We start from the raw sequence: 16,495 nt of genomic DNA, 5'->3' as shown, positions 1-16,495 counted from the left end.
AGACCATTATGGCTACGCCGATAAGATAGGTCCACCCTCCGTGATACGTAGTAGCCACGGTCAGAACGTTCTAGGTACGGGTCTGATACACCGGACGCGATCCACGGCATGAAAAATCTAGTTGGAAGAGACGAGAATGGGACGATAGACGGGGGAAAGCAGAGGTGGATGGCGAGGGGGTGGCGGCGAATGGAAAGGGGGAGGACGAAGCGAGGGCGGTGTCCAGCGCCCCCGAGAACTCGGACCTTATCTTTTCATAGCGATCGTGACCGTCCAAGACTTCATTTCCGTGCTCGAGGAGCCACCCCAGCGTCGGTTTATACACGTAACGTAACCGGTAACAAAATGGACCTCTTGGCTCGTTTACGTGGGCACGGATTTCGTTGGAGGAAATTAGTCGACGCGTTGTATTCGACGGGGTAACCGCGTGTTCAGAATGCGGTATCAGTAGCTCTACGTTATTAGCCGATGAAACGATTTACGGACAAAAGGTATTTCGATCTAAGGATGAGAGTAAAGTCAGCGTATTTTCGAAGGAATTCTTGCGGAGAAGGTGAATATAGACTTTTATTTTTGTCATTTCGGATATTTAGACAGCTTGATAAAAGTTTCTAAAACTACCGACGACTGAAATATAAGATTCGTATTTGGTTGAGATGAAACGTATATGATGAAATACATAATATAAGAGAGACAAGCTTTAAGCTATGTATTTTATAAAGATTATGAGACCCTGAAAAATGTGTTGTGTCAAATCTATTAAATTTTTATAAGAAATCAAAAATGGATGGTTTTAACCATTCCGGCAGTTTTAATATAGCGTTGTATGTACAAATACAGCGCTATATATTGATGTATAAAAAAGAACTGTAGCAAATCTGTAAAATTACTATGAAAAGTTAAGAATTACTTTTACCTACTTCCAGAGATTTGGTATTAAATGCAATGGACATTCGTTTGTTATTCAGAACAGATTAAATTTAACACAGAATTTCGTTAACGATATCTATGGAGAAACTGATGTGCAATGTGCTCGAATCGAGGCAACCTATCGATTCCATCTTAATATCGACAGACGCAGAGAAATTTCAGAAATTGATAGTTTATCGAATAATTCAGAACGGTCAACCTCCGTCGGCTCAATATTACGTTTAACCACTGAAAACTGAGCGCGTTGATCGAAACTCTAATACGACCGGATGCAATTTCCCCGGTTAAGCTGGTTGTGTCCCAGTTCCACTCACCCTCCGGCAAATAATAACATTTCTATAAGTCGGTCGTTTGTATTCGACGACTGGCGCTCATGCACCCCATTTCAATTAACGTATGATGTATGTCGTATAAGGAGCCGTATCCAGCACCTTTCAAACGTTGGGGCCGTAATGCGCGAGGGATCGCCGCTCTAAGTAACTCTATATCACGTCTACGTGACACGAAACGCAGAGAAAAAAAATCTTATATGGTCGAGAAGGACAAGAATTGTCCTTGATCTTTTAACTGTCCCCTCGGTTTCCATTGTTGTTCTCTGCAGACAATGAAATATCGCTCCTTATTCGTCAAAGAATTCGTTACACAACACGTGTTGACGCAAGAAACGTTTATCTGAATATCGTGGATAGAAGGATGTTAATTTTATTAAGACACGATGGAGTTTGTAAAAAATAGAACTGGTGACTGGATTGCAAATGGAAGATTTTAAGATATAAAAATTCATAATAAAAAATATTCAAAGTATAATATTCGTTATAATATTTGGTAGATAAAGTAAATCTCTGCTAAGACCTCGTTTCTTTAGTTGTGTTCATAAACATGTAAATATTATACAAATATCCGCAAATTCATCCTAACACGTGTTACTCAAATCATCTTTGTTCTTATATAAGAGAAACTCCAACGATCTTTACTTCCGCGATAATTTGCAAAATATCAGTCGTCACACATTATACAATTAACCAAAGTACCACGTTTTCTATATTCCTCATTATTATATATCATTACGGTCTACTTAATAAAGTGACTACCATATTAATTAAGGGTTAGCAAGAGCACCGTACCGCCCAATTTTTCGCCCAATTCAAATCTACCACGATGTCTATATCAGAGCACGAAGTAGTCAACGTCGGCGCTTCCGATGACGTTCTCGGGAGTTGCTTTGGGTGACGTACAGGGTGTTCGCAATTTCTCCCGATTCCCGACCCTAGGACATCCATTTTATTTAGCGCACCGGTGGACCACGAGGCAAGTGAGGGGGACGTTCGACGACCAAGGGGCTTTCTCTTTTTCTCCATCTACCGATATCCCATCAGTGCCAGCAGGAACGTTTACAGCGGGCTGGTGTCCAGCCACCGACAGAGAAAACGGAAAGAGACAAAAAGAGAGAAAAAGAGAATGAGAGAGAGAGAGAGAGGAAGAGAGAGAGAGAGAGAGAGAGAGAGCGAAAGAAAGAAGAAAATAAAGAAAAGAAAGAAGAGAACCTTCTTCACCATCCCCCTTCTCGACGAGTTAGCCAGATATAGAGTGGCGCGGAGATCGAACCGCACCGAACGGGGTGGAGAGAGAGACGGGACGGAAGAAGGGAACATAGAGAGCGTGGGCTGGGGTGTCTGGACCGCTCTCCCGAGATGGACACAGAGAATCGCCATTACAAATTGACAAGCTTGATTGATGGTCAGCGCGGAAGGGACGACGCCAGCCGATCCGCTGGCCGGGCGAGAAGAGGAGAGAGAACGAAGGATAGGCCGGGAAGAACGACGAGAAAAGGGGAATCGAATGTGCCAGGAGACCGAGGGGGTTGCGACGGGCCGAAGGGGATGCCGGCCAAGTGAGATGGAGTGGATGTAGTGAACGCGCGCGGCGGGCTAAACTGGACTCCGCTTCGAGGGACCTTCTCTCTTTCCAACATCGGTCAGATAGCGTTCCGCGTGCAATAGGGAACGATAAGAGGACGGGGACAGGGGGCGCGTTATCAACCGAGACCTCTCAGCGAGTGCGTGACGAATGGTCCGCGAGCTGATTCGCAAGGGGCTGCTCTCGCGGACCGATCCGAATATTCGATGAACTACGCAGGATCTTTGATCGTACGAGTTTCGTTAAGGCGTTTCGATCGTTCGGCTCTAGGGGCTGAAGGTAAGGAAATGGGGTTGATGCAGTGGATAGATCCGACTGATATTCTTTGAATTTTCGCTGGACTTTGAAGAGAGTGTAAACTTGGTATATAACAAACGAAGTCACATCGAGTAATTTTCTGTGTATGTGTTTCAATTTTTTACTATCAGAATTGAAATAATTTTTTACGCCACGGATCCTGCATTTATGTGCAATAACAGAAATGTCTTCTCTAATTTGTATTTTGATTTGTGATCTTAAAATTTGAAACACTAATTTTCATTTAATCATCATTCATTCATTTTTAGTTTATACTAATTGTAAAAGGGAAAGAATTTGTTATTCTTCTGCTAATTCGTGAAATCATATTACAAAGCTATCACCCTGAAATGTGACCATAAAGTTTCTGTCTCGCAATAGTATCAAGCAATTAAAAGGATATTACACATACGTACATATATACATCCCTCAGGAGATTAGAAAGATCATACATTAATATTACTTTCACATATCTAACGTTTGAATCTTACACGAACAAAAAACATCCTACCACGCTCCAGCCAGCGATCAACCACCCAAAGCGTCCGCACCAACCCTATCCGATTAGGATCAGGCCGTAACGCGATTACGTCGCACGCATGCGACCAGTCGAATTAAAAACAAGCCGGCCAATTAAACACTAATCGCCGGATGCGCTGCGGTGTCGAACCTGGAAGGGACATCGGCTATTAACAGTCGACGGTCACGGACGTTCGCTTGTCGATCTCTGACAGCATGGGAAAACGAACAGGCGATCGTAAACGACAATCGAGCTTCTGTGAAAGTGAGCGTAGAGAGGAAGCTGAAGACGTCGTGGAAAAAACGAAAGAGCGGAATCGTTCGGTTGGAACGGTTGGTGGAACAAAGACGGAAGACAGTCGACACGAAGCCGACCTTTCCCCGTGATCTATGGCTCTGAACTCCCATATTCTCGCGCTGACCCTTGGCTACCGAATGCTGAGAATAATAAGCAAACCCGGCAATTAAGATATCTTCGACTGAGTCGTCACGGCTAGTCGCTGATTCCTTTGCCCTTTTCTTGGCCATCGTTTCTCGGTACGCGTAAATCGAATGCGTCTCGTAAAATTGAACGCGGGCCCGGCCATGTTTATTGGGACTGCGGTGGCAGGCGATTCGCGATAAATCGCGCTTGTCGGGAACGACTGGCCGGAAATCGAGATTCTCGTGGTACTAGAGAACGCAAATTCTTGGAATTACTGAGAATTTCGTCCTTTTGATATCAAAACCTTTGGAAATGACAATCCAAGTTACCAAGATTCTAGCTGTGGGAACATTGTTGTCTCGTCTTATGTTTTTTATTTAGAGCTTTGAAAATAAAAAATTTCTTAATTGTTGAGAATGCAATTCTAGAAGAATTCTAGGGTTCTAGAAGCGTCATGGTTCTCGAAACTAGCCCCTTTAGTAAACGTTTATATTGGAAGTTAAAATTTTCGAAACAAACATTTTTTGGGTGACCAAAATTTCAGACAGCGTTGTTCTTTTAGCAAATGCTCACGTCTAAAGTCCCTTAATTACCATGCTTTTAGCCCTATGCTGCTCTTTTAGCCAATAATTACACTGAAAATTTTGAAAATAAAGACTTTGTCAGTTATCAAAATTCTAATCTTCCATATATTACCTTCTTTTTACAAACGCCTCCATTGAAAGATTTAAGAGCATAGAACTTGCAAGTTATCAAGATTCTAATCTGAAACAGGTTGTTCTTTTAATCAAGGCTTGCGCTAAAAGCTTTGAAATACTCAAAGGAGAAAGAAATTTTCTCTTTCGATTAGTAGCACCCTAGTTTGCAAAGAGTGCAATTAATCATCGTCACCATAAAACTCCAATCTTGGAATTCCAATCGTAGGTAGGTGATGAAAAACACTCGACCGACTTCGTGCTATCAGAAACAGCTTGTTCAACAGCGGGAACGAAGGGAAACAACCGTTGGAAGGTTCGCGCGAGCTTGGCCGACGCCTTTTATCGCGGCATCGTTACGAAATGCACCGTACGGTCACAGCTTTACGGTACTTCGGGGCCGCTGTTACGTTTTTACTGCGTCGTTTCACGAGCACGCGAAGGGACCACGATTCTGGCTATGTTGCTTGCGCGTCGTTCGCGCGTTGGCGTCGGGACGTCAGGTTATTGGGCTAAAGGTAAAAGAACGCACGAGAAACATTCTACTATGAAACATAGTAGTTATTCGTGCCTATAAAACGATAAACGTTTCATTCAACGAGGAAGAGATGATCGAACTGAGTTTCAAATTCCTTAGAAGTAAACCAAGGGAAATTTTAGGAAATTTTTGTATCGCGAAATTCTTTTTGTGAATTGTGATAGTACGAATGAAGTAAATTATGATGCGAAAAGTTAATAACAAAAGAATACGTATTTAACAAATTGAACAATTTACGAACGTAATGTGTAGGTTTGTAGGTATAAAGAGTTGCAAGGTTTGTGTAGTCGATTGTTTCGTGATTAAGGGTTGCAAATCTCAGGTGATCTGGCGAAACACTCGTGAAACTAAGTTGCTTGATATTTATTTCCACAAGATCATAGATCACGTATGTGAGATTTATTCCAAATTTATCAATCACCAGTGGATTGGATTTGAGATTTTTTACTACGCAATTATGAAATACTATGAGTTATTATAATTTCATTTACTTTGTTTTAGCTATTACTAACCGTAAATATATTGTAGCGTTGATGGAATATTTTAAGAGGAGCAAGAACGCTGGTTTACATATCTCGTTACCGTTGCACGCTCATTTCTATAGCCGTCAGATTTTTGAAAACGTTGGTAGTTTATTACGAATGATCGGTGGTGTTTTCACGCGTTTCGCCGACACACGTTCCAATCAGCAGATTGTGGAGCTTTGATTCCGTAACGGCCCGTAATCGAATTCAATTTACACACTGACCATCCGATTTGAAAGTGTAATGTAATATTTTAGGAGGAAGTGCGCAGGGAGCAGAGGCGGAGGTCTCTCTGTTTTTGAACGATGCTCGCAACGTAGAATTCACTAATAGGAATTGGCGGCCGCGTTCCAAAAACACGCGGCACCCCTGGATCATAAAGCGACGTCGATACGCAGAAATTTTACATTGTTCCGCGTACAAATTGGATGGATTCTAAGAAACGAGAAGGCAACCAGAATTATTGACAGAGCAACCACTGAATGGCGCGCTGTTAAACACAAGTTCCTTAGCGAGCGAGAACATCGCTTACAATTAGTTATGACTCCATCCGACTTTCAATCTTTACACACACATATATATACAATATATCAACTAAACTACAACTACATTTGTCTTCGATGAAACTGACATTAAATGTCAGTGTACTACGCCTTCATTATAGGAATATCAGAAGAGATGTTCCTATTATCAACAACTAATAAAGAGGAAATTTCCCCTACAACCCCAACAATTCGGTCTAAATAATAGGATACTTAAACTTTAAAACCTTTCGTAGCTACAAAACTAAATAACTATCCACTTTATAGAAAGAATAAAACGTCCAATTTTCCCTTTATTCATCAGAAAATCGTACGTTCCAAGCATCATCAACGGAAGAGATAGAATCTTGCAAAAAAGCTAAAAGGCACTTAGTGTAAGAAATCAGCAAACCATTCATTTCTACTGTGATCTTAAGGTTATTAAATGGTCCAGGCTGAGTTCATCGGCGATATCGTCCGGATCTAGTCTGTAGCTCGAAATTAGTGTAAAATTAGCCGTGCTCACGCACGCCTGCTATGGCAGTAAAGGCATTCGTGCGGTTTTAACGCTACCGCCCTCCTAATACCAGCCGTAAAACCGCGATCCCTTTTAAATCCTTCCCCATTCGATGGTGAGCACGATACACGGACGAACAGCCACTCGAACTATAAAGTATAAAGCCACGACGCATCGTTTTACGACGTACAAGCTGCCTCCGTGTCTCCCCGAATCCGGATTCTATTAGGTTTATATTGTACCCTCCTTGCGATCAAAGAGACACGCGTTGGGGATTTCCTTGCTCGAATGAGTATAAGGGCATGAGAGCCTGTTACTTGGAAAATTGCCTTTTTCTGCTGTGTTTAGCGATGGGAAATAAGGTTCCAATCGGAGGAAGTTTAAAATCGCCATAAGCAGATTTGAATTATTTACTCGAAGGATTACTTTGATTGGTATACTTTGTCATACATGACATTTGTTCTATTCATTATGTATGTATCCTATTGTGTTCTGTTGTATGTATTCCATTTACTATGTATGTATTATATCATAATTATGTGAAATATGCAGGTGTAATAATAGAGCTATAAATAACCTGTTAACCAGAGAAGAATTTAATTTATCACTCGGTAGCCCATCCCTTGGACATAACAATTTCTTGAGATGGATCGTCTTTTACAAGGATTAAAACCAATCTAAATAAGATTAGTTTGCTAACTTGTAACTCCATAAGTCCAGCAATTTCTAATTAAAGAACAATCCGGCTAACAGGTTAACTGAAGCGGATAACCGATTTCCTAGCCATTCATATCTGTCAACCTAGTGTTTAACTTTCACCACAGAATGCTCCGAGTCTTCATAAACGCCCAAGAAAAACGCCATTACCCCGATACAAACTCGGTTCTCAGTAAAACCGACAAATCGTATCCGCTCATCAATATCTTAACCAACCATCGCCAGCCACGACAAGCATCCTCCAATCATCCTTATTATCATCAGTCCTCCAACCAAACCAAACACGTTCTCTTGCAACTGCAAACTAGAACAAGAACCGCGCGCGATCTTCATCATCAGCTTTATTCCTCTGGATTCACACGTTGCAATGAATCGTTATCGAGGCAGAAGCGAAGCATGAAATCACTGATTGCGCCGGTTCCATCGTTATCGCGGGGCAAGAACATGGCCATAGCCAGGAAACGAGAATGTTTGCGCGACGAGGATGGAAGCTGGGAATAATAACAATGGGCCGCGGGCCACGCGAAGTCAATGCGGAGCAGCTGCGATTCGCGTAATGAAAGTATGATTGATGATCGAGTCGACGCGCGTCATTAGGTCGACACGAAGAAGCGCGACGACGCGGAGGATGCTAACAGTCTACCTCTTTCGAGACCTTTCTCTCGTCCCATCCGGGGAGATGTTGCAGCCATGTCGCCGTGAAACGTGTTTTGAATTAGCGATCTGGCCTAATATAATTCGAACGAGCTCGACGTTCATCCCTCAGCTCCGAGTATTCTTTTACCGCAACGGACGTAATAGTCCCTGATAAAAGAACGTGGGAGACAAATGGGCACCAGAGCAGCGGTTCTTTCGAACAGTTGAAAGGTAGCTACTAATTTATAGTGACGAATAAGAAGGAAAAACACAAGCATTAAAACCATCTTATTATCTGCAAATACATATCACAAATGTAATATAAATCCATCCTGTTATGTGTACAATGTACAGCGTAAAGAGAAACGAAGTAGAATACGTAAGTAGTACGAAACAGTACAGTAAGTAGACAGTAAACGAAAGAAAACAGGCATTAAAATCATCTTATTACCTGTAAACACAGATTTTACATAAATCCACGCTATTAAATCCGTAATCCGTAAAATGAATTAATATATAAAATGTAAATCATATAGAGATATGATCAGTGTATTTGATATATCAATCAGAAAAAGAAATATGGATTACGGCTGTTAACTAAAGCGAACAATACAAATCGTATCTCAAAGCCATCTCGATCCGCAAATAATTAATGAACAGTGAAGAGCGTCCACGCAAATTGCAGAGACAATTTTCGATTCGGGGTTTGGAAATAAAACGTCTCAGCCAGCGACCAAGGTTGAAAACCGACGAAGGCTCGAAAGTTGGACGATCCACGGGGGATCAGCAGCATTTGAAAGACACATTCATCTCGCTTCCGTTGGAGCAAAATCTGCCCAGGGGCCTAATGCTTCGGCTATTAAGGTTTAATGGACTGCTGATCGTCTAGAAGCCAAGAGGGAGAACGAACGATGCCAGGATCGAATCCCGGAGGAATCGGAAAAATGGATGAGAACGAGGGCGAATTGCACGTGATCTTGCGAATATTTCTTTCACAAGAAAAGAGTCGAAGCTTCGCCCACCTTTAGAAATATTTCCTGGTCTCTGTGTTTGGTCGAATGGTCCGCAAAATTCACGTGTAACGACATCAATTTCAATTCGAGAGGCAAAGCTCTTTGGGAAGAGACTGAGAGAAACGTTGGTACACGCAAAGGAAAAGGGGTTGCGAAGTGGCCCGTGATCAGGATTGACTCGGGATGACAATCTAACCGTACACGGGTTTCCACTTTACTCTTGATACGGACTGCGACATTTCGGCTCGTTAGTTCCCTCTACCACCGCTCTTTCTCGAACTGGAATTACCCTGACGGTGCACGCATGCTCGCTCTCTAACTGTCGCGATTTGCTAGCGTAACATGCTCCTAGCTGGCCAACGATATTCCCAAGTTAGGAGAGTAGGACTCGATAAACGGACGTGGCTTTTGATTTTGAGAGAAATATATTGGATTTGAATGAAATCGTGTGGTGCTTTCTAGAATTTGTTGACGGCGACAGTGACTTTTTCATTCAAAGTAGATAATAAAATGTTACTGGTAAAACATTCTTAATTTAAGAGCGGATAAGTTGAATAAATATTAATTAATAATTTAGTTCCAGATATAATAATGTAATAAGAATTAGAATTTAGAATTTCTTAAAGATATCAATGATTTTTTTACAAAAAAAGAAAAATATTAGAAGCTTGATAAGCTTATGGTATGAAATATAGGTATAAAAAGAATCGTTTTCGTTATATTTTGTCGCGAACAGATTTTTCTATCTTAACTACAATCCAATGATTTCGTAATGCTATCCAAGCAAACTAACTCACTTGCGAAACACAGGAGAAAGCTTCCGAGAAGGCAAACTCGGGGCTGGAGCAAACAACCCGTAACTCAGTGAGTGTTTATGAGCGAGTCAGTCGTAAAAATACTCGCTGTATCGAGCATTCTCTCTCGTTTCGAGCGTTTAACCGAGAGAAACAACCCCGATCGCCGGCAGGTTAGCTCATCTACGACGAAACAAAGAAACGTAACGAGAGGAAGGTCGAAAAAGACGCGGTTTGGGATTGAGTCGAGGGGTGAGAGGCATGTTGACTGCTCGTAAAACCCGGTCTGATCACCGCTACCAATTATCCCGCCGTTATCCGAACGTTATCCGAAACGTTATCCACCTTTTGCCCGACCAGGGCCCTCACGAAACAGCCCTCTCCGCCATCATCCGAATCACTAGGCGAACCCTTGAACCCCTAGAGGAGAGGTCCACAGAACGAAGAGAGCAACGCTACTTCCACGATCCCCAATATCGGGCTAGGTAACCGTTGTTGTCGCCTTTTACTGCAAACGAAGTGATTCCCTCCTCGTAAACGCGACGTCTTTACAGATTACACGGCCCGGAAACCGGAGGTTCCTTGTTTTTCTTTCTCCCTCCTATCGTGTTTCGTTGCTCTTTCCCGCTGCTTGAGTATCAAGGGAAATTTTCGAATACGCTATTAACCCTCTATATTTACAATACGAGTAGAATTTTCTTTTCTTTTCTACTTTTCTCTTTCCTTATTAGAGATAAGAATCAGGACTTATATATATTTCAGGATTTTAGTATTAGTAGAATTGTAATAAAGTACAATATTATAGTGGAAAACAAATAAAATAAAGTATAAAATAAAGTATATAGAAGTAAGAAAATATGTAACTTTAAATTTCCTGAAATATAAAAATTAAATTTTCTTAAGCATTTTCGCAACAAACTTCCTTCATTTGGTACTTTAAATACCGAATGCCTGGATATTAAATATTTATTTTAAAAGAAACTCTGCGCCAAATATTATATACTTGCTAACTAAATTTTCTAAAATAAATTATTCTCCTATACTTTCATCGTGTTGTCTAATTTCCTGTAACAATTTTCTTTCGAATAATAAATTCTTGATTATTAAATTTCTAGGTCAAAGAAATGCTACTTAAACAAAAAATTAAGAATATTTCGCAAAGCAAAATTAAGGAAGAGAATTCGTGTTTTGTGATGTGTATCAACTCGATTAAGATTGAATTCGTTTCTGCAGGGCAAAAATGACAAAGTACAGAGATCGAATTCGAAGTCGGAACGTTAACGAGACAGAAAATAGAGAGGTCGGACGAAGTACACGATTACGATCGACGATAATCGAGTCACGAGGAATAATTGCCTTCCGCCAAAGAAACAAAACGAGCTACCGGTTAATACAGTTCAAATTGTTCGTTTATTGATAAATGATCAAAGTGCTTGGAAACGCGAATACTTCCGAGCAGCCGAAAAATACATAAATCGCACGGACAACACGTCGCGGTCAATTCTTCGCCAAATTATGAAAGAAGAGATGAATTAACGGGCAACGTGATTGTCAGTTCTCAAATACAGTTCCTCATGAATATCTAGAATCGATGTTATATGTAAAAAAAATACATCAATCTAATCATAAATCTAATCATATGTCAAATAACTGTCAGCTTGAAGTAATAAAAATGTGTTAACAAAGATATCTAATTATAGAAAAAGGGAGTATAATTGATTAACTATTTAACTAAAAAGATTTTTCTAATAATCAATAGATCATATTTTTCTTAAAAGTACTCTAAGAAATTATGCTAGAAGAAGAAATAAAATATTGCATATAATATAATCATTTGCTGTGATATAGAGATTAAAGAATATTATAAATCATATAATAAAGAGCAACATTACTTTATGAAATTATAACATCTACGTTAAACAACATAATAGGTAAAGCAATGATTCTAATGGAACGATCTTAGGTTAATAAGAGATATCGAATTCGACGAGCCCTTGTAACTAGGTTTCCTTCGTTACAACACATCGATCTACGTCAAGCGATAAGGACCAGGAGTGTAACCCTCGTGATAAGCCGGATAAACGTATCCGTGATGCATACCCGGCACAGGTGACATGAAATTATACGCATCTTCGATCTTGTATGTATGTGTGTAAGGGTCTGTTGACAGAATTGGGCTCGTCTTACCGGCTCGATTGCTCTGGTCGATCATGGGCTGGACGATTCTACGCCTCGCATTGATGAACCTGTAACAAAAGAAATGTACCAATTAGAAATGGAATGTAGAATCTTTAGATATTCGATAATTCTATTTAAAAATATTTCCTCTTCTATTTAATCAGTTGTCTTAAGGCTTCCTTAGTGGTTATGTAAATTTTGTGTTAGTTATTTATTGCTATAAAATCATATCATGGAAAATATAAAAACATTATGATTTATATTTATAATTTTATAATTATATTTGTAATACACATTGAAAAATTGCAGGTCAAGATGCAGGTGAGATTTATAAATATTATTAGAGATGTATCGTATTTTTGTTGAATCAATACCATTAGATATGGCGTTGACTATGAAATATCATAAAAGTGAAATATATATTTAATGAAGAAACATTTATAGAAACAGCTGAGTGCAAGTCTCGTCATACAGAAAAGAGTGTCTATTTTAATTATCCCTTCGATATACGTAAGAGTCACTCAGAAGGGAACCGAACAATTCTACTTTCTGTAAAAGTTCTTAATTTCAGTAGCAAAATATAGATCAGAAATATGATCAACTTTTTCCATTTTCGTTAACTCCAACAAGAAAATCAACAGTTTCAAATAATTTCATTTTTATAACCTCGAAACCCATTTCTACATTTCCAAACAAGATCTAAGAACATTTGTCAATTTATCTACCACGTTAAATGCGAACTATACATTAGCTTGCTGAAGAAAAATAGCCTCAAATAAATCGGTAATGCCACCAATCAGCGTCTAACGTCGGTCATTTAGCTGCTTACGGATCTCCCCGTAGCAGCGTCCTTGGCAAGAAATCTATTCCGGTAATCAGAGATAACGATAACAGTCAGGTAGCCAGACGTATTCATGACTCATTATGTAGATCAGTGGATCATGGGCAGCGGGCATTAGGCGATCGGCGTGATAAGGTCGAAAGCTCGGTCAGAACGCGCATACGTACGTCGATGTATCGTTCATCTCAATTTGGCCGGCCGGGGCGGTTACCGTCGATATTTCATCGGCGTAAGGTCGGTAATTGTCGGACGTAATTTCCGGCCGAATCGTGTATGTTAATTTGACGAAGTGGCCGAGCGAAATGCACGCCCGAAAGAGAACTACAGGTGCGCGCCGCAATGACCGGAATCGAACTGTCCTCGTTCCATCGATCACATTTCGTCCTATATCTATCTTCTGTACGAAATTCTTGTTTTCTTTTTCAGAAAGTAAAGTTTTTTTTGGAAATACAGACCAACAAATAGCTTGTATAAAAAGACTGACAAATGGATGTAACTTCTGATTGCAAAGACAAAGCTTAAAATTTGTACAAATCTTTAAAATGCAAATCTTTTGTATCGAACTGTTCCAATTCCAATGATCATAATTTTTTCGCTTCTACCGTCCTTTTATAATTCTTGTGTACTTTTAGAGAAGAAAGTAGTGGGAGAACATAGAGTAATAAGTTTCTCGTATAGAATAATGAAAATTACAGGTGGATACAATTGTTCATTGCAAACTGCAAGATAATTAATTAGATTAATCTAGGTCAATTCATCACGATTCTCTTGTTTTTATCATTCGTTAAAAATTATAGATCTTCATAGTAAAAAAACGGAAGTGGATTAGATTTTTACCCATATCTATGGACGAGATATCTCGCGTATTACCATTTCCCTCATTATGACATATGACGAACGTATCGCAAGATACCTCGCCAAAAAAGTGACACAGTTTAATTCCTTTCCACGATTTAATTAACAATCACATCCATCAATTGTCCAAAACGCTTCGTAAAGCACGTTCTCTCAGGATCATTTGTGTAAATCCTGACTAAATTTTTCAAAAAACATCCTAGAGGAGTATATTCTCCTCTCCATCGCTTCGCGACCTATTATCTGGCTAACAACGAAGAAAAAGGAGGCGGTGTGTTGTCGGCGGAAGACGGAGCAGCCGGGGCCGACAAGAAGAGAGAACTGCCGGGATCCTCGATACGTCATTAGCCACGGTGAAGGAGCTTCCATGCGAGCGCTTTCCAAACAATAGATCTGCGGTCTATTTCGAGTTTGGTAGAGGTCCAACCTGAGAGGGAGGTTGCTGCAGGCCACGAAGAGGGAAACGAGAAAGAGAGGGAGGGCGCGACGGAGAAAGGAAGACAGGCGAAAGGGCGTACGTCAGCCGACGTCAGCGTCGCGGCGCCCTAATGGGCGCAGACGCCGGAAGTGATTGGGTTTCTGCTCGACTGACTCGGGAGCACACCCCTCCTCCCTCTCTCATCGTGGAAAACCATGGTTCCGATGGGCGAGAAGAGGGATGAGCGAGAGAGGAGGAACGCGGTGGCAGCTGCAGCCCCTCTTGTTTCGCGTCGCATCTTTCTTGTTCGGTCTCACGCCTGGCCGGCTCCCTGTCCGGAGACTTATGAATAATAATTATTAAACTCTAACGCTCGACGCAGCTCAGCTAGTTGCGAGTGGCCGGTCCGACCGGCACGAAACTCGCGCGTAAGTCAACAACGGAGATTTCCGGTTCAATTAGAAGGAATTGGAGAGCTGCACGGTTGGACGAGTGTCGATGGTATGCGCGTGGATACTATTAAATAGAACAGATCCGCACATTGCATACTTTACTACAGAAAAGAAATTCTTTGAAGAAGTAAAAGATTCTTGAAACAAACTGCTAAGAAAAATCAAAACCTGACACTTCAGAGTAAATGACAATGCGCGAAACGCCATGAAAGCTTTCAAGATAAGAGAAATCTAGATCGATTTTAATAGCGAATATATCGCGTACTACTGTGACTATTTAATCTTCCTCCGAGTTCCTTCAGTACTAAAGAATGAAATGATAGGGTTGACACCCTCTTAAAACAAACGACAAGTGGGCACGAAACACAGATCGTCGATAGAGCACAGTATAGCGTACTTGGAACGGAGAGCAGCGGGTGTGTAAACGCGCGGGAGGATCGTAACACCGACTACCCACAAAGTCAAGGCCTCGGCTATCGTTGGATGAAAGAGTATCCCTGCTTGTATAAACCGAGGGCCCCTTTCCAGCCCCCAAATACTCCTAAACGCCTCTGGTTCCCCTTTGGCGGCGTAGGCAGCGTGTCACAGCCAGCTGACTACTGCCGCCAACCCCCGCGTCACCCTCCTGGCAACCATCCCCGTGGCTGAAATATCGCCCGAACAATGGCGCACAGCCCCTAGTCAAAGAAGAACAGAGGCGGAGAAGAGAGAGAGTTAGAAAAGGGACGGAAGCAGTGGCAACTGCCCAACCTTTTCCTTCTCTTTCTTTCTTTCGTTCTTCGATGTGTGGGAGGGGGTTGGAAACCGGTAAAAATATCTTCGCCACCGGAAAACTTAAGCTCACCGCACATAGAACGGACAGGATGAAACTTTACAGTTGAGGTAGCGGCTGGCAAACGGTACTGTCATCCCTCGACCCTCCGGCGGCCTCATCGCGGGGTTGGTTTCGCGAATTGTCCGTTAACTCTTCGTTGGTCAGCTTAGATCTCTTGTTTTCACGAAAATAGTGGAGTTTTAGTTAAGCGTCTGATGTTTCAGGATAGTACGAGTGAAGTCTATCTTATTATAGAATTCTATAGGCTATGGTTAAATAAATATTACTGAAAGTTCTTCTTTAACTGTGTTCGTTATTCGGACCTCTAATTTTCTTTTTTAGAAGTTCTTTATTTATGGATTCTTTATTTTTTGAATTTTTTCTAACCTCAAATTTTATTACAAACAACCAACTAAAACTTGAAAATTGATTCGCCTTCAACAACTTCTTTATTCTACAGTTACAGGAGCTTCCAATTAAGGGCTGATCTAGTTTACGGCTTGATAACTGCTAACTAAGACGTTTAACAAAATTTTACGATAGACACTAAAAATCTACAATAAAATAAACCATTCCATTTATTCCAATAAATTCCAGCACCTCCAGACACATCAGAGGGCATCATCGTGCCATTGATCGACAGATAGGAAATTAGTTTTTACGATTATTATCGCGATCGAGGAGGCGCGAGAAAAAAGCGAGCGCGATTAAAACGGTTTCGCTAGTATTTTCGCGGGAAAGCATCGCGAGCGGTGATGCACTTTTTACGGGTTTGTTATCGTGGACGATCGTAATGGCCCGGTAAAATTATCGGTTTACGACGCGCAGGATTCACGCCGTGTTCGGCTCGCGACGCGGCAAAGGGAGAGGCATATTGCGTCGTGCCAACCCCCGT

The 16,495-nt window shown here is 41.1% G+C and overlaps 1 protein-coding gene across 4 annotated transcripts in view; it reads right to left on the bottom strand.

The window, feature by feature from the left end:
• LOC117236609 (homeobox protein homothorax) overlaps positions 1-16,495 on the bottom strand; it is a 503,579-nt gene that overhangs the window by 21,766 nt on the left and 465,318 nt on the right. For all 4 annotated transcript variants that reach the window (XM_033499701.1, XM_033499700.1, XM_033499704.1 and 1 more), the window contains one exon: positions 12,230-12,288. In XM_033499701.1, the coding sequence (XP_033355592.1) occupies positions 12,230-12,288 (59 nt within the window). The remainder of the gene's footprint in view (positions 1-12,229; positions 12,289-16,495) is intronic.

The sequence above is a fragment of the Bombus vosnesenskii genome, unplaced genomic scaffold (assembly GCF_011952255.1).
Source record: "Bombus vosnesenskii isolate JDL3184/JDL3185 unplaced genomic scaffold, Bvos_JDL3184-5_v1.1 scf7180000013351, whole genome shotgun sequence".
NCBI lineage: Eukaryota > Metazoa > Arthropoda > Insecta > Hymenoptera > Apidae > Bombus > Bombus vosnesenskii.
This window is presented reverse-complemented; position numbering and strand designations above follow the sequence as displayed.